Source organism: Empidonax traillii, unplaced genomic scaffold, assembly GCF_003031625.1.
Source record: "Empidonax traillii isolate 1590-97213 ecotype Southwest subspecies unplaced genomic scaffold, ASM303162v1 scaffold430:size563586, whole genome shotgun sequence".
NCBI classification, from domain to species: domain Eukaryota; kingdom Metazoa; phylum Chordata; class Aves; order Passeriformes; family Tyrannidae; genus Empidonax; species Empidonax traillii.
This window is the reverse complement of record NW_020955623.1, coordinates 125,822-146,786: the sequence shown is the minus strand read 5'-3', so window position 1 is coordinate 146,786 and position 20,965 is coordinate 125,822. Positions and strand designations below refer to the sequence as shown.

The following is a 20,965-nucleotide window of genomic DNA, read 5'->3' as shown; positions in this document are numbered from 1 at the left end:
GAAGCATAAATACTGGCTGTGAGTGAGTAGCACGCCAACAACAGGGAACATTTACCTCTACTAAATGAGGTGCAAAAAGGAGATAAGTGCTCACAATTGTGAGAGTTTGGAACAAAGGTGTTGATGTGTGCAGCTGACTGCACACAAGTGACACTTTTCCAGTATACCACTTCAAAACTATGTTATGAGAAAACAGTATTACCACTTATTCCAGAAATTCTACATAAACTCTATAGTACAACTACATCATATCACAAAATGATTTACCTTAGATTTTGCTGAGTCACTAGTAGCCGAATCTGTAGAAAAATGAAAAAAAATTCTGCTCAGTTCTGTGCAATTTTTTTTGTTACTACAGACAATGCTGGACTTATGAAAAAGACAAGCACAGAACAAGATGTGAAGCAAATAAAAACCAGAACAGAGTGAATAGTCAGAGCTCACAAAGATGCAAGCTGCACCACAGAAAGCCACCGCCATGAAAGGATGCTGTGAATTGTAGGCAGAACCAGCTCAATGATAGGAATGGCAAAGGAGCCCTGTTCTTCTAAATAGAAAACAGAAATACTAATGTTTATTTAATGCTTAAAGTATACAGCCCCTGCAAAACCGCAGCTGAGAGACCTTTTCAGGATGGCACTGTGTACTCTCCTGAGATTCAGGATACACAAAGCAAAACTGGGTGTCTTAGTACATCTGGCTTCCTAGCTATAAATCATGGTTCTTGTAGTCATATACTTTTTGTGAGTTTTTAAAGGAATTAAGTCATATTTTGTGTGTAAAACCCCAATTATACAACTCCCTCCACCTCTTACTACATACAGGTAAAATTTTATTTTAAAATCTGCTAGATTTCAGCAGCTACCAGTTTTGTACTTTTCCATAACAAGCGCTTTTATGAAATGAAAAATGGACACCATAGTTTCACTGTCTCGCAAAACCCAAGATTATACAATTATAAAGGGGGTAGGAAGGGGCTAGCACAATGACTAAAAAATATGAACGTGGATGTGTTCCAGCTTTAGGGACTTTCTCCCTTGGAAGAAAGAGCTGAGCCCCCTGCCACACCCCTTTTTGACACATGGCTAATGCTTTATGACTAGAAAGACTGGTAGACCATACCATGCTATTTCTCCTCAGGGTCTGCTTCAGAGATAACAAGAAACAGCAGAAAAACTTTTAAAAAGTAGCATTGATCTGTTTAAAATACTCTTAAAAGAAAATTTACAGCACAGATCAACTCGGGGTTTTTTCCAGTTACAAGAAACGGGGGTTTCTGCAGACAAGGCAGCTACAGTGTGGGCAACAGTCCTCCTTCTTCCTACAGTTCCAGCTGTCCATCACTGACATCACAGAATCCACTAATGACATCACCGTGTGATAGACTCCTCCCACTTCGCCTGTTACAACATCAGTACAAAGTGACTGTTTCAGTAAATGCTGAACAACCCTTTGGAAACTGAAACAAAAGCTAGAGACGAGGGATAACATTTGTGGGATACAACATGCTGGGTTAGTGCAATAGCATAGTGAAGGGAGGAGGGAAAAAAGTCACCAAAAAAGAGCCTGTAATGCTTGTCCTTAGCCACAAAAGAGGATGGCATTTATAAACAGAAGGAAATCAGCTTTAGTATAGACATACTGCAACATACTTCAAGTGTCCATCACTTGACAAGAAAACATAACTCAGTTTTTTGCATTCCTAACGTTGGGAAGGAGCAATATTAGACCACCACCGAAGATCAGTCTTTCTGCCATCACAACAAACCCCTTCACAGCAGCATATCTGCTTCACCTCACGATGATGATTGCATGGGTTACTGTGAATAAATAAAGTAGTATGTGCAAACCTCATCTTTTAATGATCAAATTCCTGTTATACAAAAAAGTTTCGCAAATTATGTCATGCATGATTATCAACAATTCAAGTCTTTCAGAAGTGTTAATGGTCTTTCAGAAAAGAGGAAAAGGTTTTATTAGTACCAGAAAATAGGAAGAGAGAGTTACAGTGAGTTAAGAGAGTAGGTTATTCTAGCCTGTGGATTAACACTGTCCAGGCAAGAGTTACCTGATACGTCTCCAGGAGATACTCCCGTTCTTCCAATGTTGGTGAGTAAATGATCTATGTTTGGCACTGGCTGAGATTCTACAGTGTTTTCTTCCTGAACTGCTGTCTATGGTTAATAAACAAAGATCTCTTCATCATCGTTTCACAAATAGTTCATTACGATTCAACAGCATTTAGAAAACTTCATTATTCACCTGAAGAACACGAGGAAAGCGTGTCCTATTTTCCTTTATGCTTTTAAAACAAATGCATGGCTTGCTTTTTAAAAAAAAAATAAAATTCATTACTACAAGAACTGGAAAGCTACAAATGTGCTTCTGAAGAGCAAACCATACAGGAACGTAATAAGAAATATACAGACATTCTAGAGGCAGCAGAAGCAGATTCTAAACTAAGATAGTTACAACACAAGTATTTATGTCACAATACTTACAAGAGGTTCTTCAGCATCATCTTCTGTGAAAAACCAGTCATGCTACAATTTAAAATAAAAAAGGTGAAAACCCCACAGGAAATACAGACCCCAAAAGTGGCACAATCTAACACGGACATTACTAAAAATGACACTTTGATGGATAAATTCCAGACCCAAACTGGCCCAGTGAGAGAAAAGCCGGTTGATCTGTGTATGCTCTTAATTTTAAATAATGAAATGCATCCACTTACTTTTTGGATGAGTGTTTCTACAATTTTATATTGGTCTGGCATGTGCGTAACCATGTGTGTCATGTTATCATCAGATGTCCTCACAAGTGTTGGACCAAATACTATTGCCAGGTTTCTTGGTTCCATCTAAGAAACGAAATATTTCCACATCATACATTTATAATGAGAAAATACAGTAATATGGGCTAAGTAAATTAATATAATACTATTAATATATATGAGAACCATTTTAAATAAAGACATAAAAAGTTTTTTTAAAAACACCTTACTGACTCAGGTGGCATACACTACACCAAATCTCTCCTACATGCAGCTGCAATAAATACATTCAACATTTCTACAATTCAAAATTCCAACCTTCCTTAACCCACTGCAAGCAAATGGCTCCACAAGCACAGAAAATATTCTTTACACTTTCAGGGGGGGAATCTTTTTTCTTCCCATGTAGAAAAACTTCTTTTCAGAAAAGTTGTTTTAAGAATTTTTTGTTTTATAAAAAGGCATTGGTAGTTCTCTGTGTTTTTTTTCTGAAAATGTTTACAAGACACACAAAAAATTAGGCTGGTAATCAAATGCCGTTTTTTGTCTACGGACAAAGACCTCATTCAATTTGCACCAACTTTGGAGGCAGTGGCAGCAAACAAACATCATAGACCCAACACATCTATTCATGAGACAGAGTTATGTGACCATGTCACAACATGAAAAGTAAATTAAGTATATGACTGCTGTTACATCTCTGACAAATAATTTCAAGAAAGCCGCAGCAGAATACTTACCTCCTATTTTTGCTTACTTCTCTGACTTACAGTTTACTGTTCTGGTATAGAAAAGACCAATAATATACAGGAGGCAAGGTCATTGTGCTTACCAGAAGCAGGCTGCAAATATGACACAGGCCCCTAAAGGTCTCCTGGACTTGAATTGTGTCCTTGGACAAGTCATACAGTTATAGCATCACCTCACTCCGCTAGCCTTATATATTGTATAATATTAACAGTATTAAACAACATTTATAGAGCACATCGATACTGCAAAATTATAAAAAAAGCTTCCTTTAGGCATTGCACTTAAAAATTACATTTATTATAATGTCGTTATAATGTCAGCTTTTAAATTATTCTTATATTTTAAATGATTTAAGATTGGCTGTAGGCACCTCTATAGAGCATCAATTACATAATTTTTTTTCCTGTACCCTGCACATTGGTAGCCAAGCAACAAGCCACCACATTACCTGCCCAGAGATAAGCATCCATAAGCACACCCATACTGTGGATGGCTTTGCACTCAGCTACCCCTCCCTGAGAGCTGAACAAAGGGGATACTGTTATTTGCATTTACTGCAGGATTACAGCACACACAGAAGCATTTAACACAAACTACATCTTCCCCACCCCACAGAAATTACAGAAAGTTATACTTAGTGGTGGAAAAAGACCCTGTAGTGATGAACTACCACCGTGTACAGCATGAATTGTCTTTCTTAAAACCAGACAAAACAGCATCTGTGGGGTCAGCAAACATTCAAGTAACTACAGCAAGTCTTAGTCTTACAAATTTCTGAAGCGTCCAGAAGTGAGGCTTCACACAAAGCTGGTGTGCCAACAGAGTTGTTCACCTGTGCCCGGCCCAGGCACCCTCTTACAGGTGTCTAGATTGGACTAACTGAAGTTTACAGACTTCAGATAAAATTAGGATGTAAGTAGTTATTCCCACAAAAATTAATACCAGTTTGAAAAAAACTAATTCACACTAAGCAGGTGCACATTTTTGCAGCCTAATCCAAAAGTCTTAATTTCAGCCACAACAATAAATTATCCCCTCAATTAAGAGATAATCCTGTACAAAAAATAATACTTCATGAAACAAACAAAAATACATTATACTTTTGTTTCTGATACCTTGTTCTTTTCTGAGTTCTCTGCTACTGTCTTCAGGTGTGCAGAAAGAAATTTGAGAGTCTCATAATGATGTTCGGGTAAATCATGAATCTGAAACAAACAATCACTACTCAGAACATTAAACATTTAATGCTAATTTTGTGGTGCACCGACAACACGACTGATTTCAGTTTACCAGTCTCTTCAGTGTTTTCAGACGCTCCACAGGATCTTCTTTTCTATTGGCATCTATAAAATCTGCATATTTGTCTGTTAAAAAAACAGAAATAAATCACATATATATATACACATATACATAAGGTTTTATATCTAATATGTATGTATATACACCCCCACCTCCCAGCCCCATTCACCCATGAACACAAGTAACTTATTAAAAGAATGGCCCCTGGAAGTCATAAATTAGCCCATTATACTGTATATAATATAATAAGATGGCAGTAGGAGAAAAAAAAACCAGTTTTTATAGAATATTCCAACAGTAAAACTGAAAATTTTTCTCTTTTTTTGAATATTCATCATTACCATCGGAGAAATTCTATTTACAGATCTCATTCTTAAGCTCTGTGATTGCCCTGACTCCCTGCTCTTTAAGAAAGAGAACACTTATTGCAGAGTTGGGATGATTCCACTGGATTTTCTCTCAAATTATCTGAATGTTGTAAGGCAACTATTCAACAGCAATTCCTAAAGATAAAACTGTAAGGAAAACTACTTACCATTGGTAAAAAGGGGTTCTGGGAGTTTTCTGAAGAAGGATTTCAGCAAACTGCTTATCACATTCAAGTCACGCCATTTCTACATATTTAAAAGAAAAGGTCAGACATGCTTTATATTTCTATAGTCACAACACAACCAGAAGTTTTTGGGATTTTAACATGAAAATAGTGTGATCCAAGACTTACATCATCATGAACATCAATGTCAGTCATTCCTTTGTTGAGCTCTTCTTGCATACTTGAGATGGCAGCGTTATTTCCAGGAACTCTGTAAATACCTGTGTACTCAAGACCTCTTTCTTCAACTAGTTTGCAGCATATATCAACAATCAGTGGAATATACTGAAGAAAGAGAAGAGTAATATATATATAAGCAATTAATCAAAAAATTATTTTAAAATCACAATGAAAGAAAAACTGTACTTCCATACTTTGTTGGTATGAGCTGGGGGGCAGTCATCTAGCCTGACACCAAATGTTCCAACAGCAGATGGCTTCTTTTCGAATGTCTTCCTCATAATGCTTGGAATGCCTTTTCTCCATGTCCCCTTGTCTTTTGGTGGGCTTGTCTCATCTTTTGTTTTGGGTTTTTTGTTAGGATAGTGAAAAAAAAAAAAAAGAAATAAAGAAGAAAAATAAGAACATTTAAGTCACAAAATCAACTGTCAATACAGGTAACAGATTTGCAAAGAGCAAGTGACACCTGCTGCATTTTTATCTTTTACTCATCTGGCTTTCCACAACAACTCAATAAACATTAGTTTGTCTTAAATACACCTTCTGTTACTCTTCCATGGTGTAAAAGATAAATCTGAACATACTCACACTCCAAACTTCAAAATGCAAGTAGCCAGATAGTGCTGTGGAATTTCATCATTCTAAGACTACAGGTGCATAAAGACTAAAGGTACATAAACTACATCTAAGAAAAATAAAATCTATGTTTAGTAGCACAACATTCTCTATCGAATCACAAATTTTGCTGCACAAAATACCCACCAAACTCTACAGCCACGCTCACACTTGTGCAGACCTACTCACTCTTTCACAAATTACTGGATTTTAGTCACTCTGAAATCGTTCCAAACAGGACTCACTTAAAAGCATTCTCCATCCAAGAATCAGATTAGAAGTTCAGCTGGTTTGTTTACGTCTCCTGTACAGTGCTCACCACAAATTGCAATTCCCAATTATCCTGCACTGCAAGTCACCTTGTACAATACTACTTCGTTCTTTTTTCTGGAAATATTATTTCAGTAGATCTGACATTTACTTAACATGTGCAATTTAGTTATATAATGTGTAGCATAGCAGGAGCAAAGGGACATGTGTTGGGAACAAAAACCAGAATTCACTCACAGCTTAAATTCAAGACTGAATAGTTCAAAATTGGTTGATCAAAAGTGACTGCTAATCCAGTTGCCTTAATTTGCATACAAGAGTCTTAAAACAACACTCTGATCCAAAATACCATATGTTTACAGACTATGTGGGGGGAAAAAAAAAAGAAGGAAAGAAAAAAAAAGAGTAGTTTGTGACATTATTTGATGAAGTTCAGACACTGATTCAAGTTTGCAGTGCCAGCTCACTGGACTTTTTTAGAACTCAGCAGGCAGTAATTTTGTTCTGGAAAAAAAAATATAATTTCACTCCTGCATTTTAAAGATAAAGACAATGAAAAAATCTGTTCCTCTCTACTTTAAAAACATTTCAGAGAAAAACTTTGGTTTCTTAAGAGCATATGTGAAATACAAATTTACCTTATCACTTCCAAGTCAGCTGGAGACAAAAGTATGAATTACACACAAAATTATTTCCAAAGCTTGGCAAAATACTGCTCACAAGAAGCTTAACACCTGTATTTTACTACTGTTAACACTACATGAAGCTGTAAGGGGAAAAAAAACCCAAATCCTCTTGAAAAGGGACTGAAATAAAAAGCTTCAGGGATCTGAGAAGATCTGAAACATATCTTAAGGTCACGTCTAAATGAAGTGGTTACAAGAAATGAGTGATTAGAGCTGCAGCTTAAAAAATCCTGTCTAATACTTGGTTTGCATCTGCACATTAATGAATTCAAAAAAACTGAGAAGGATACCTCGATGGCCTTGCACTAGGGCAGTAAGGAACTAAAGAAATACATAAAACATACAGACCTTTAGTGAGAAGCTTCCTTTCAGACTCATCCTTAGGAGAATGTGGACTCTGAGTCCTCTGCTCTGCTTTAGTTCCAAGTAGAGTCTGTCTGATACTTAGACTCTGGCGAGGTGTTTTGGGAGATGGCTCTGTTTTGCTGCTCGAAGAACTAAACAAGATACACTACTTTAGTAAAATGATCTAGAGAAGAACTCTACAAAAACTACTAGAAACAAAAGATTCACTTACCTCATCAATGTAGAGTATTCTTTAATCCTTCGACTAATTAGATCTCTACTAGTAACACCAGTATCCTATAAAATGAATTGAGAACTACTTTACAATCTTATAAAACAGAAAAGAATAGTTTTTCCTTTCAGAACGTGATTAACTCCTCCAGTCACCAAATGCATATAAAAAAATCAACATTTCAGTTCATTTTAAAAAAACATGCCCATAACCAAACCAAACATACTAAGAAACAGTCCTTGAGAACAGTAAAGATAGAACATTTAAAAATAATGAGGAAAACTAAAGTGAGTAATTGCAAATTAAGTACTGCTATTTAGATTTTTTTTTCAAAGCAATATAATTGAATTAAATCTTCTTAAACTTTCTAAAACTTTAAATAGAAAAACACAAATCAGCACATACTACTATGAAAAATCCAGTCCTATGTGCACACAGTACTTATATAACTAATTGCTACTACAAGTAGAGCTGAAACAGCCACGACTTCAAATATGCTTTTATCCATTTATGTAATAATGCTTATTAAGCCATTTTCCTTTGGGTAATTATTTAGCATATGAGCAGATGTGCATGACCACAGAAAGGAAAATATTCCTCTGTTGCTCATAACCGCAAAGAAAATGCACTGAGGACAATATTGGGACACATATTGATACCTTATGTACAATAGCAGATGTTTGCCTTTTCCAATTAGCATTAACTTAATTCACAGAAACATCAGCATTTAATCAGAGAAACAGGCATCCTTCAAAGTTTCACTTTTTAACTACTGAGAAACTTGTCACACTGTACTAATGCACACAACACTTTGCAATGCAAGTCTGAAGAGAGACCACACAGGTACTAAACCTGCAATTACCTATTAAAAATATTAGAGACTTTTAGAAGATCAGTTTAATATAAAGTGTATCTTTAGTCAAATCAGAAATTACTTTAATTATTTCAAAATTCTGTTCTCTGATTATGACTATGTCTGCCTTTTTTTAAGCTCTATTTCTTTACTCAGTTACCTTGCCTTTCACCTCATTTCTTGTATGTTCCTGTACACATTTTTGTCTACCAGTTGATTACAAATTATTTCTTCTGATCAAATACTAAGAAAACACAATTTTTTTTTAATTAAAAGACAAGAACTATGTCTTCTTCATAATGTATCATATGATTACCTCATCATTTAAGTTGCTGTTGTCTTGTATTGCTTTAATCCATGCTAACATATTATCTCTGTCCTCAGCTTGAAACAGATACTCGCAGTCTGATGTGGTGAGTCTAAACACATTTTTCCTCTTGGTTTCACAGTACGAGATGTCTATCAAACAAGCATTGATGCTTATAGGTTGTTCTTCCTCAGACAGGGTCACTTGTTCCTTTTTATCCTTGTACAAATAAAGCGAATGACCTCGAAGAACAACATACAATTGCTTCCATGGCCGAATGCTCCCACCAACTCGCTGAAAAACATCAACCCAGATGTTAGTTTGCTTCTTTGTTACAGAGGATATTTGAGGATTACAAAAACTACCTCCAGAAGTTTTAAAAAGAAAGATTAACCACCTGTCTATACCATTCTTAAGAATGCTGGCAGAAAGACTACACAAACACGGGATTCACTAATTGCTCTCTGTTAGAGGAGTGAATAGGTCAATAATCTGCCCTCCCAGACCAGCCATTAGGTGTGAGTTCACACATGAGAGTAGCAAGAAACCGAATGTGACTACCATTTCAGAGGCATTAATACAAATACAGTAAGAAATATTTAGGGGACTCTCACCCATGCCTTTCAAACTGCCTTCAAGTCAGACTCACCTATTCACACCACTGCAATTCCAGACTTCCAATTTTCCTGAAGTGTTAGCCTACACTTGTGCAGAAGGTTAATTTGAACTCATTCTGCAACATTCACAAAAATGACAGCTCTTTTTCTTTATTAGCAAAGATGAAAAAAACCCCATAAACTACAACTACCAAGGGACTGATTTTTACTACTTAATTAATCATTAGGAATTAGTTTATTTCACAGATGCTTTGAAATGTAAAACTTGAACAGTTTTAGAAAGCAGTCTGTAAAAGAAGCTGAGGAGCTGACTAAGGTCGATGTTCTAGCAGGTCTAACATTTTGTCAATCTTATTGATGCTCTTATTCCCCCCAAAATAAATCAAAAAAGCAAACCAGGAAGGCCTCTAGTTTCTTATCTTGGTTTTTCACCAGTTTAGTATTTTTCCCAGGTTAAAAACCCAAACACAACAGATACCTTTCCTTTGTCTGTAACAAGCTGACGAAAATGGAGCCATCCTTCCTTTGAGGCATCACCAAACACCTCTGAAGAAGAATCTTTTCGGGAACCAGAGTCTTCTGAAGACTTCTGGCTGTCTGGGACCTAGAGAAAACATCACAGAAAGAACCCCACAATGTACTTCTAAACACACTTCTCTAAGTATCTAGGTTCAAGATGTTTCTCACTTTAAAAATGCCCCAAGGAATATCCTTCTGCGAAAACATAATTTCTAAAGTTTCCATATATCAGTAGTGACTTTACACATCCCAAGACTACTTAGAGAAACTTGCGGACTCTCAAACTCTCATTAGTATGTTTTCACAAAAGCCCACCATACATATGCTCTGTTTACAGAGACTGAAGAAAATGAAAATCAAGGACCATGTGATGAGTCTAGAAAAAGAGACCATGTTCACTTAAGTGATGCATACAGCTGAACAATTTGATGAGTAGCGATTCCAATAAACGTCATGTCTGTTTAACACATTTTGTATAATGGAGTTGTATAATTCACACAACTTGTGTTACGTTTACAAGTTGCTATACACATATTTACCTACCTTAATCCCCTTTAGACTAGATACATGCTTAATGGATCTGTTGGGAGAAAAAAAAAATGTTAAAATGAGATTTTACACACTTCAAAAAACAGATGTCCAAATTAATTGATATTTTTCATGAACTCACGATTTTCCCTCTTCTCTGTAGTCATCCAGTCCTTCATCATACGACTTTGATCTCTCAGTTTTTGCGGCAGGCTGGCTATCCAGAACAATAGGCCGCATGGATTCTACAAACAAATGGAAATTTTTGAGTGTGTGGGAACCTGAATCACATTTTTGCAATTTATTTCAAGCAAGAAAGAGTTTACAATTTTCACTCCCATTCTCCAGATTGTGAAAGGAAAAAGTTGCAAGAGAAAAAGAACGAAATCAACGCTCACCATGATCATGTGAAAGCTGTCGCCGAATTAAAGGGATTGGAGATGTGGGACTGGGAGGAACAGTTGTTATAGCTGGTGCTTGAGAAGCAGATGCAGAAATAACAGCAGAAGCAGGAATGTGTGCAATATCATGGTCAATACTAGGACTAGTCGGTTCATCTACAAAGGTAATATGTCATATATTAACATATTAAACGCATTAATCAAATGCTCAAACCAAATAGCTGTCTGAACTTCTCATTATTGGAATATCAGATATCTTACACATGAAGTCATTCTAACAAACATAAGAGTCCAATTAATTCACAATGTCAAAGGTACTCTTTCTTTTTTCATGAAGAGAAGCCTGTTTTATTTTGTAGGGATGTTAACTGCATACTAGAGATAAAGGCAAAAAACATAGATTTTGTTATGTGTGAAAGAAACAGGAATTATTTGCTATTCTCTCATAATTTTATTTTCAAGCAGAGTATTTCTGCTTATATGCATAAGCAAAACCCACATTTATTATATCAGTAAGTCTGACCTCAAAAGACAGACAACTACAATAAAATACAGGCAGACTAACAGAAGCCATTTGGTTTAAATGAGTGTTCAAATAAAAAAGCCAAGTCACAAGCAAACAAAAAGAGCATTTTAAACAGCTAGCTATCTAGCATCCAAGGAACCAATCCCCCCATCCTCCGTACAGTCAAATAACAAAGCAAGTACCCACACTTTTAAAAGATGGGACTACTACATACCAAGCAGTTCTTCCACTAATTGTTCATACAAACGATTGCATGCCATACATGCCCAGCACCTCTCAGTCTCAACAGCCACAAGGGTCATCACAAAAGATTCCAAAAAGCTTTAAGCATTTCTAGTATTTAACATGTTTCTTACAAGACGGAAGAAGCCAAAAGATGCATTTTCAATCATTTTGAGAAAACAGCCATAAACAACATCTTCTATAACACATTACTAGTACTAGAAAAATAATTCTACTTCATGCTCTGGTAGAAGAGGGAATGGAAAGGAAAAAAAATCAAGTCACGAGCAGGGGCTGAACTGTACTGCTGTAATGAATATGAATGTACCCTAGGTGCTAAGAATTGTAATATGCAGAGCTACTGAAAAGCCTATTGAAATCAATGAACACTCACAGACAGAGGTTTATTCTTTGCTTTGTGCGAACACAACTGCGTGTGCTGCATTGTGCTTTTCCAACAGTCACTAACAGTTCTGTTAAGGCAGCATTTGTACCATCAAAATTTGGCAACATACATTTAAAACACAGCAATAAACAAAGTGCAGGAAGGTTTAGCAGTAACACCCCTCTAAACTGTCTGTGGTGGAAAAGGTAAAAATTTTTGAAGTTAAAAAAGCATACCCAAAAAACCCCAGCTGTATACTAGAAACATTAATAGAAAGAGAAAGCAAAACAATTCACACCAAACTGTGACGCTACAATTTAAAAATTTCCATGTTTTACCTGCATCCACAGTGATAAATTAGAAGCATTTACAAATTACTTCTCTATAGAAACCAGAAGACAGGAAGAAACCTCAGCTACGCTTCCATTTCAAAACCACAACAGCTCAGTGTCCTGTTGCCTTTTTACATTTGCACTTCCCTGCAGCAAACCCTGAAACACACTAAGGTTGACTAAGGAATATAACCACTGGCTGTACAATTGATTGGTTAATAGCACGCAAACTGAAAGTGTTCAGGTTTGTTATTTATGTTAACAGACACTTCTCAAATGCCACAGTCTCTACTCCCAAAAGTTATTAAAACACTTGAAATAGTGGTTGAAATAGATCTGTGCAAGCTGTGAACAAACATGTTTGGCAACACTATACAATTTCCCATACACTTAAATCCAAGAATTCAGATGAGGAAAAACAATTTGTAAGTCCCTGAAAGCAACAATAACTATTCAAATCATTACCACTTCACAGTGCATCTAATCCCCAGATGAATCAAAACTGAATTGATTTTGGAAATAGGCAAACTTTACGGGAACTGCAAATGACATTGGTATAGGGGAGGCATAACTGTTCAATCCCTGAAGAGGCTGAAGGTCAGCTAATGGCAAGCTTTTACATAATATAAAGTGATTACAGAGCAAATCATGATGTACACCATAGGAGTTTCTGCCTATTAACTTAATGCACTAGCAAACTCCATTGCTGCTGTGCAATAAGAAACCAAACCCAAACAACTACAGATATCACTTTTTCTTTCTTTTTAGTATTTACAATATTTGTCTCCCTATTCAGTTTCCTTCATTAACTGACATATCTTCCCCCCAAAACTCCCTGAACAGCATGGGAAAGGATGTGTTTGGCTCACCAATCAATGAAAATGACTGTGTCCAAAATGCAGTGAAGGGTACAAAACAAACAAGCCTGAGGAGAAGCCCCACAAAATAATTCTCAACTTCGCTGATCAAGGGAAACAGGTGGATATCATATTTTTAGACCTAAGCAAAGTTTTTAATACTGTCTCTCACAGGATCCTTCTAAACAAAATGTCCAGCACACAGCTGGATAACCGTGCTATGTAATGGGTGAGCAACCTGCTCACAGGTCGAGCACAAAGAGTTATAGTGAATGGGGTAACATCAGGATGGTGGCCAGTCACTAGTGGGGTTCCTCAGGGCTCCACCCTCCTCCCAGTTCTCTTCAACATCTTTATTTATGACCTGGATGCAGGACTTGAAGGAATACTAAGGAGGTGTGCCAACAACACTAAACTGGGAGGGACTGTTCCCTCCCTTGAGGGCAGAGAGGCCCTGCAAAGAGACTTCGATGAATTAGAGAGATGGGCAATCACCTACCACATGGAATTTAACAAGGACAGGTGCTGGATTTTGCACCTGGGACAGGGCAGCCCTGGTTGTGTGCACAGACTGGGGAACGACAGGCTGGAGAGCAGCACCATAAGGAAGGACCTGGGGGTCCTGGTCCATGGCAAATTGAATATGAGTCAGCAGTGCCCTGGCAGCCAGGAGGGCCAGCTGTGTCTGTGGGGCATCAGGCAAAGCATCAACAGCCGGGTGAAGGAGGGGATTGTCCTGCTCTCCTCTGCACTGGGGCGGCCTCACCTTGAATATTGTGTGCAGTTTGGGGCACCACAACATAAGAAAGATATTAGACTACTAGAGAGTGTCCAAAGGAACACCACGAGGATGGTGAAGGGACTGGAGGGGAAGCCTTATGAGGAGCAGCTGAGGGCACTTGGTCTGTTCAGCCTGAAGGACACTGAGGGGAGACCTCACTGTGGTCTTCAACATCCTCATGAGGGGAAGAGGAGGGGCATCTCTTTACTCATGTGACCAGTGACAGGACTTGAGGAAATGGCCTGAAGTTGAGTAAGGGGAGGTTTAGGTTTGATATCAGGAAAAGGTTTATCACCCAGAGGGTGGCTGGGCACTGGGCTCCCCAGGGAAGTGGCCACAGCACCAAGCCTGTCTGAGTTCAAGAAGGTTTTGGACAATGCTCTCAGGCACATGGTACGATTCTTGGGAGTCCTGAACAGGGCCAGGAATTGGACTCGATGATCTTGATGGACCCTTATTCTATGATTCCAGGACTATTAAAGTTTTACTTTTCATTTGGGAAATGGATACAAACACAATCCGTTCTGCATTTATGTCTAAGAAGCTACTTGAGATCGGCCATTGGACACAGGTCAGCACAGTGATAGAGCATCTCTGGTCCAAGGGGGAGATGTCACCTGTAACCTCCGTTTGCCCATGAGCATGTCAACAGTTGCAAATAATGATTTTCAGGAGGAGCTCTTTACTACAAAAACATTTATGGGAGTAAGACACTGAAAACTTACAATAAATAGGCAACACAGCTGCAACCAGAGTTAACTGATCCTCTAGCTAAAGCAGAGAGAAATTCATACACCAAAGTATGTTTATATTGCCGTGCAGCTGGAGATCAGGGACCTACAAAGAGAGGGAGCATCTGTACAGATTGTAGGTGAGCTGAAAAATATTAACTGACTCTGCAAAGACACAAATTTACACCGAATGGGCTCTGAGGCAGATCCAAAGATTTCAAAACAGAGGATTTCATGGGTGAGAAAGCATGACAAACAGGACACATTATCCCCACTGTGTGGATGAGAAACTAAGGAACAAGTATTAACCAAATATTCAAAGGAACAAAACACAAAAAAAGTCTCTAAAAAAAAAAATATATTTAATGTCTTTGTTTATACCTGCATATCCTGGAACAGTTCCTCAAACATTAAGGTTTGAAAGTAACAACCTGAACATGAAAGGAGGCACATTCTGAGAACTTCAAATTTAATTTAAATGAATAACAGAATTATTCAGGTGGGAGTAAACCTCGGAAGGTCCTTTGGCTCACCTCCACTGAACAGGGTTAGTGCTAAATTCAGAACATTTTGCTGAGGGCTCTTGTCTAGCAAGTGCCAAACAGAGGGGAAGATCTCCCTCAATATCCTGGCTGTGCTCTTTCTTTTTGATGCAGACCAATAAAGTGCAAGTCTTCCTTACTCTCAAGGAGCCAGTATCATTGCAGGAAGTTAAACTATTCCAGGAACAGGACTTCGCACATGTCCTTGAAATTTAAGAGGTTCCTATCAGACCACCCCTCTAGGATAAGTCCTCCTGAATACTCCTTCCCATGTACTGTCTGCACCCTGTACTTCAGTGTTGCCAAACTTGATAAGTGTCCTCTCTGTCCTCATATCCTCTCTAGGCCATCAACATTAAACAAGATGGATCTGAAGAACACCACTTACAACCAGGCTCCAGGTAGAATACAAACTAGTAGGCACTGCCCTTTATACCTGATGATCCGGTTTTCCTACATACCCATCAGTACAGCAATCTGGACTATGGCACAAGGATTGTGCCACAGAAGAGCTCAAAACCCTTGCTAACATCAAGGTTGGCGACCATCTTGTGTTTTGCTCCCATTTCACAGATCTACTCATCTCATCATAAAAGGCAATCCCATTAGTCAAGCACTTGGTAAATCCATGCTAGCTATTTCAAATGATCTTCTCCTTCCTTTGCCCAGAAACAACTTCCAAGATGACCAACTCTATGATTTTCATAAGGACTGAGACAAGGTCAACTGACTATCTTCCCTGAGCTGTGCTTCTCATAGTTTCTCAAAATGTGTGCACAATGTGCTTTTTTCCAGTTAGCAGGGAGTTCTTCCAGTCCTCATGATCCTTCAAAGATGATAAACCATATCTCTGCAAGGACACCAGCCAACTCTGTCAGCACCTTTAGATGCATTTCATTAGGTGGGATGGACAGGTATGGGTTGAGCTGCACCAGAGCTGTCTGTTCATCCCGGTTGGTAGAGACTGTTGGGTTTTGGTTGGTTTGTGTTCGTTTTGGTTGAGTATTTTTTGTTTGTATGTTTGTTTTGGTTTTTGTTTGTTTTGTTGTGTTTTGGGGGGGTTGTTTTTCGGCTTTTTTTTTTTTGTGTTTGTTTGTTTGTTTGTGGGTTTTTTTGGTGTGGTTTTTTTTTGATAGGGGGAGCTGGGAGAGGACTATTTAAGGAAATTGTTTGGTTAACGGAATCAAAACATGCACATACAGGAAGCAAATTCAGAGACTAACCATCAGGGATGCTTTAGTAGGGATTATTAACAGAGAAAGGTGATTTCTCCCTCCAATCCCTAGGGATTCAGAGTGCCAAAGCTTTCTTCAGTGGTAATATAAAATGACTGGAAAAATCTAGCTCCTCAAGGCTAAAGCCATCCTTCACATTTATACCCTTCTGGGCATGGCAGTCTTTCAAGCAATATTTCAACTTGAAAGACTGTAAGAAAGAACTATATTATTTAATAAATGTATTGCAGACCAAACTGCCATTTAAAACACTAATTGGGCACTTCAATTTAAACAGACAATGTGAATATGTGGCCAAAAAGCTTAATTTAATAAGTATATATTTTATCAAAGACTATTATCTGATTTAAAGATTCAAATCATAAAAATGTAATAGCTATGTAGGAACACACACTTGAAACAGCTTTAAATTTCAGATGAAGAATGCTGAGACAGCATGCACCCTCAGAAATAAAAAAAATTGCTCAACATACACTTGCCCAAACTGCATGCATTGAAGAAGATAACTGTACTGTAAATGTTACTGGCTTTCTGAAAATCATATCCATTTCTTAGATTAGGTATGTGTTTAAAGATGCCCATGTAGGATGTAGTGCAATTTTCATTACTCATAGATCTTGTGGAATTGTAACAGTGATCAATCTTTGTAAAAAGCTTCAGTTTTCTGCAGAAGAGCAGAGAGGCTGCTCATACTGCTGTCTCAAAAGCAAAGGGCTAAAAGAGTCATTAAAAACATTATCTTTATTCAACTGAGGCACAGATGAGAAGGTTTCTATCTCTGGACCAGATATCCCTTCCTTAAGAGAGATAGGAAAAGGATCCTCATCCACACACACACACAAGGAAGTTAAAAATAAATAAATTAAAAAAAAAAGTCTATCTCCAAGGAAACCCCAGAAGAAGCTGAACTTAAGGCAAACATAGACATACTAATATAGAATTTTTCTTAACAGTCTGTCAGTAAGACAATCAAATAAAAATACTGTATATGCAATTTCACCTGAATGGTGAGTAGGCCAGAAGTAACCAATAAAACAAAAATGAATTGTTCGATCAAAAATAAACTATATGGAACTGACCCTGCTATCAAACAAGACAGCACAAAGATTAATAAATATCCCACTGCAGGGACTTCTTGTTACAAATCTTACAGTACAAGCTGCTGCATCTTATACTTCAACCTACAACAGTAAAAGCCTCAGTAAGCACAGACTTCCAAGGGGGAAAAACATACTTTGGAAAGAAGATACACTACTGCCTGGATTCCTCATGACTATGTGTTACCTTATTTTTTCAAAAGAACCTTTAAAAATATATTTCTGTTAGTTAAGTACTTCCAGCACTGGCAGAGCTAATTGTCTTTACAAAGAACTTCTTCACATATCTACTTTACGTAACTATCCTCGTGTGGCCTAAAGAATAGAATGGAAACATGTCTGCATGCTGAGCACATTCATTTCTCTAAGCCCCAGAAACACAGGACTGGAATAAGCCTCCTGAATCATCAAATACAGTCCTCTGCTAATGTGTTCATGTAAATAATATGTCTGCTATACTGACTGAGTTTCACACAAACAGAAAATGTTTCCAAAGGTTATTCTTCATGTGAGACTGTTCTGAAAATTTCATCTATGACAGTCTGTTATTTCAGCGTTAAACAAATGTATAAGTATCTTTCTATATGAAGCAATTTTAAAGGTTCTTGCTTTGCAGTATTACACCAATACATAAAGTGCAATTTCCAATACACTTTTTTTTTTGCCAAAAACCCCGACAGCATGCCCTTATTACCTGCAATTATCATTTGAAGTTATAATGATCCAGTAAGGTTGATTTATGCTTTGAAAATATTACTCATTATCACACAATCTGATGCTTCTATTCAATTAAAACTCTTCTATATGTTACGAATTATTGCTCTCAATTTTAAGTTTTAATTAAAATGATATTTCTGAGTTACAGAAGTATTTATAACACTAATTTGTAATTTTGTATTTTGGCTACTCTATTTCAGAATACCGCAATGATTTAAAAATTGTTCTTTGGATAAGAAACACTGGAATTTTCAGCCTGAAGCAATAGTGATTTGGCAGGCCACACTGTAAAACCCTGGAAAAAAAATTGAAGACTGATGCTTATCTTAGAAACACTGATGACATGTTAAAAGCTGTGCCAATGCTATCACTATAATAATAGAAGAAACAGTCCTCAAAAATGAACATCTGTCAGCTCTAATCTCTACTGCAATAGCACTTATATTTTCATAGTTTGGAGTAGCTAGGCAGTAACTTGCAGGAAAGAAAATTATCACAATAGCTGAAGATTTTCATTTGCATCTTGACTGCTAACAGTTTTTTCTAAAATTACAGTTTCCTTAAAACACACCATATCAACCATCTGTATTCAGCCACCATTTGCCCTTAAGGTATCCACACATTTTGGGTTAACAAGCCTCAATCTCTGCTGGAGAAGTCAGAGGTTTTGAACTTCTCTCTGTCTGATGTTTATCTCTTCTCATGAAGAAAAAACAGAATAAGTACATTCTTTCAAATGTTTTGTTACTGCATATGAGAATAATTCTGCTTGTTTCCCCTAACTTTTGTCTATTCATACCATCATAACCCTTTTCACGGTGTGTGTGCAAGTGTATCAATTTATTTTCTTGTTTCAATTGCATTCAATGTCTGTGTATTCCCATTGTCATCTTCCAAGCCCAAAGAGCCTCCAGAGGGAGGCATACAGATGTAGAAGGAGGACAGGAAAGGTAAGGCATATACTGCACTAAGAAAAGACAGTTACTAAGTCACTACACATTCAAAAAAGTACTTGGAGTTATGTACATGACTTTTTGCTTTTGAAAACTATCATGAAGATCAGCTCTAAAGGCAAGATGAACAGCAGAATCTGTCTGATTACTAGCATAGAAATTGCTATGGTAGTTTGCCTGCACTAAGGGTAGAAACAATAAAGCAATTTATTGCAAGGATGGTGAGGCACTGGAACAGGTTGCCCAGAGAAGCTGCGGATCCCCATTCCTGGAAGTGTTGAAGGCCAGGTTGGCTAGAGCTTTGATAAGCCTGGCCTAGAGGAAAGTGTCCAAGCCCAAGGCAAGGGGGTTGGAACTAGACAGTCTTCAAGGACCCTTCCAAACCCCCTCTGTTCTATGGCACTATGATATAAAACTATTAGTGGCATTGAACGGTGAATCAAGATTAGCAGGATGCTGGTAAATCTTATATTTGTATCAGAAATTCAGCCAGGAGGAGACAGCTTTTAGAGAAACACACACAAAAGGGGAATAAATACCATATAGTTTAACCTGTGAAACTGCTGGCAAATCTTTATTTAAATCAATCAAGGTATTGGATAACAAAATTTTACTGTAATACAAAAGAGAACAGAGAAATTCACGGAGCACTTAAAATCACATTAGGCTTCAAGATGCTGTAAAGTGCAAACAGTTGGAGACACCAAGTATCACACATCCTTGTCCTGTTCTTACACCTTTCCTTAGGTATCCTTTTCAGTCAGACAAAGAACACTTTTTTGTGTGTGTGTTACAAAAATCTGGTCAAATATTTTTATCTGGCTAATATTCTTTCAGTTATTCACAAATTAGTAACGGAATGAAGTGACCTATAATTTTTCTAGGGTAACCATGTACTAAATATTTTTAAAATGGGATCACACCTCTCAGGAAAAGTCTTTGTACTTCTCTGATGCTACTACACGCCTAAGAGAAAAGCTCCGTAATAGGATGACTATGAACTTGTTTTATTTCTAAAAAAATTTAAACTTCAAAATGATATTTATTTACATTAAGGTTATAAAAACATATCATTTAAAATTCATTTTCATGTGACAACCCACTGTGAAGCTGGGAAGAACATCCACCCAGTAGTACTGGGCAAAGCACTAAGCTGCGCTGGCAGCTGGACATGCTGCAACCAGGTTAAGTACTGAAGAAGCATCTCTATTTCACTCCTATGGGTAGTTCATTCAACTCAGTAAGAGAGGTGGATTATCCTTTTTTTTACACTGCTTTCTACTCTACAGTAAATAGTGTAAGAAGTAAAAAATATTTTCAACCTTGCTGCAAAGTCTCACACACACACACTAGACATCTCTGTCTAAGAAACGTATTAAAAGAACTATATTCTGAATCAACCTTTTCTCTACAGTTACAAAACCCACAGAATCATAGAATGGTTTGGGTTGGAAGGGACTCAAACCCCCCGTTGTGGACAGAGACACCTTTGACTAGACCAGGTTGCTCAGAGTTCCATCCAACCTCACATTAAATACTTCCAGGGATGGGGCATACACAGCTTCTCTGGGCAACCTTTTCCAGTGTCTCATCACTCTCACAGTAGAGAATGTCTTCTTA

At 37.4% G+C, this 20,965-nt stretch overlaps 1 protein-coding gene across 5 annotated transcripts in view; it reads right to left on the bottom strand.

Annotated features, from left to right (window-relative positions):
- The window catches only part of ARHGAP21 (Rho GTPase activating protein 21), a 114,806-nt gene that overhangs the window by 3,780 nt on the left and 90,061 nt on the right, over window positions 1–20,965 (bottom strand). For 4 of the 5 annotated variants that reach the window (XM_027894511.1, XM_027894510.1, XM_027894513.1 and 1 more), the window contains 16 exons: window positions 10,965–11,123; window positions 10,709–10,811; window positions 10,582–10,618; window positions 9,998–10,123; window positions 8,912–9,196; window positions 7,743–7,807; window positions 7,514–7,662; window positions 5,789–5,931; window positions 5,544–5,699; window positions 5,358–5,436; window positions 4,814–4,887; window positions 4,639–4,728; window positions 2,735–2,860; window positions 2,502–2,543; window positions 2,069–2,174; window positions 268–299 (listed from right to left, as the gene is read on the bottom strand). In XM_027894511.1, coding sequence (XP_027750312.1) covers window positions 268–299; window positions 2,069–2,174; window positions 2,502–2,543; window positions 2,735–2,860; window positions 4,639–4,728; window positions 4,814–4,887; window positions 5,358–5,436; window positions 5,544–5,699; window positions 5,789–5,931; window positions 7,514–7,662; window positions 7,743–7,807; window positions 8,912–9,196; window positions 9,998–10,123; window positions 10,582–10,618; window positions 10,709–10,811; window positions 10,965–11,123 — 1,772 coding nt within the window. The remainder of the gene's footprint in view (window positions 1–267; window positions 300–2,068; window positions 2,175–2,501; window positions 2,544–2,734; window positions 2,861–4,638; window positions 4,729–4,813; window positions 4,888–5,357; window positions 5,437–5,543; window positions 5,700–5,788; window positions 5,932–7,513; window positions 7,663–7,742; window positions 7,808–8,911; window positions 9,197–9,997; window positions 10,124–10,581; window positions 10,619–10,708; window positions 10,812–10,964; window positions 11,124–20,965) is intronic. The other variant, XM_027894514.1, reaches the window with a different exon arrangement.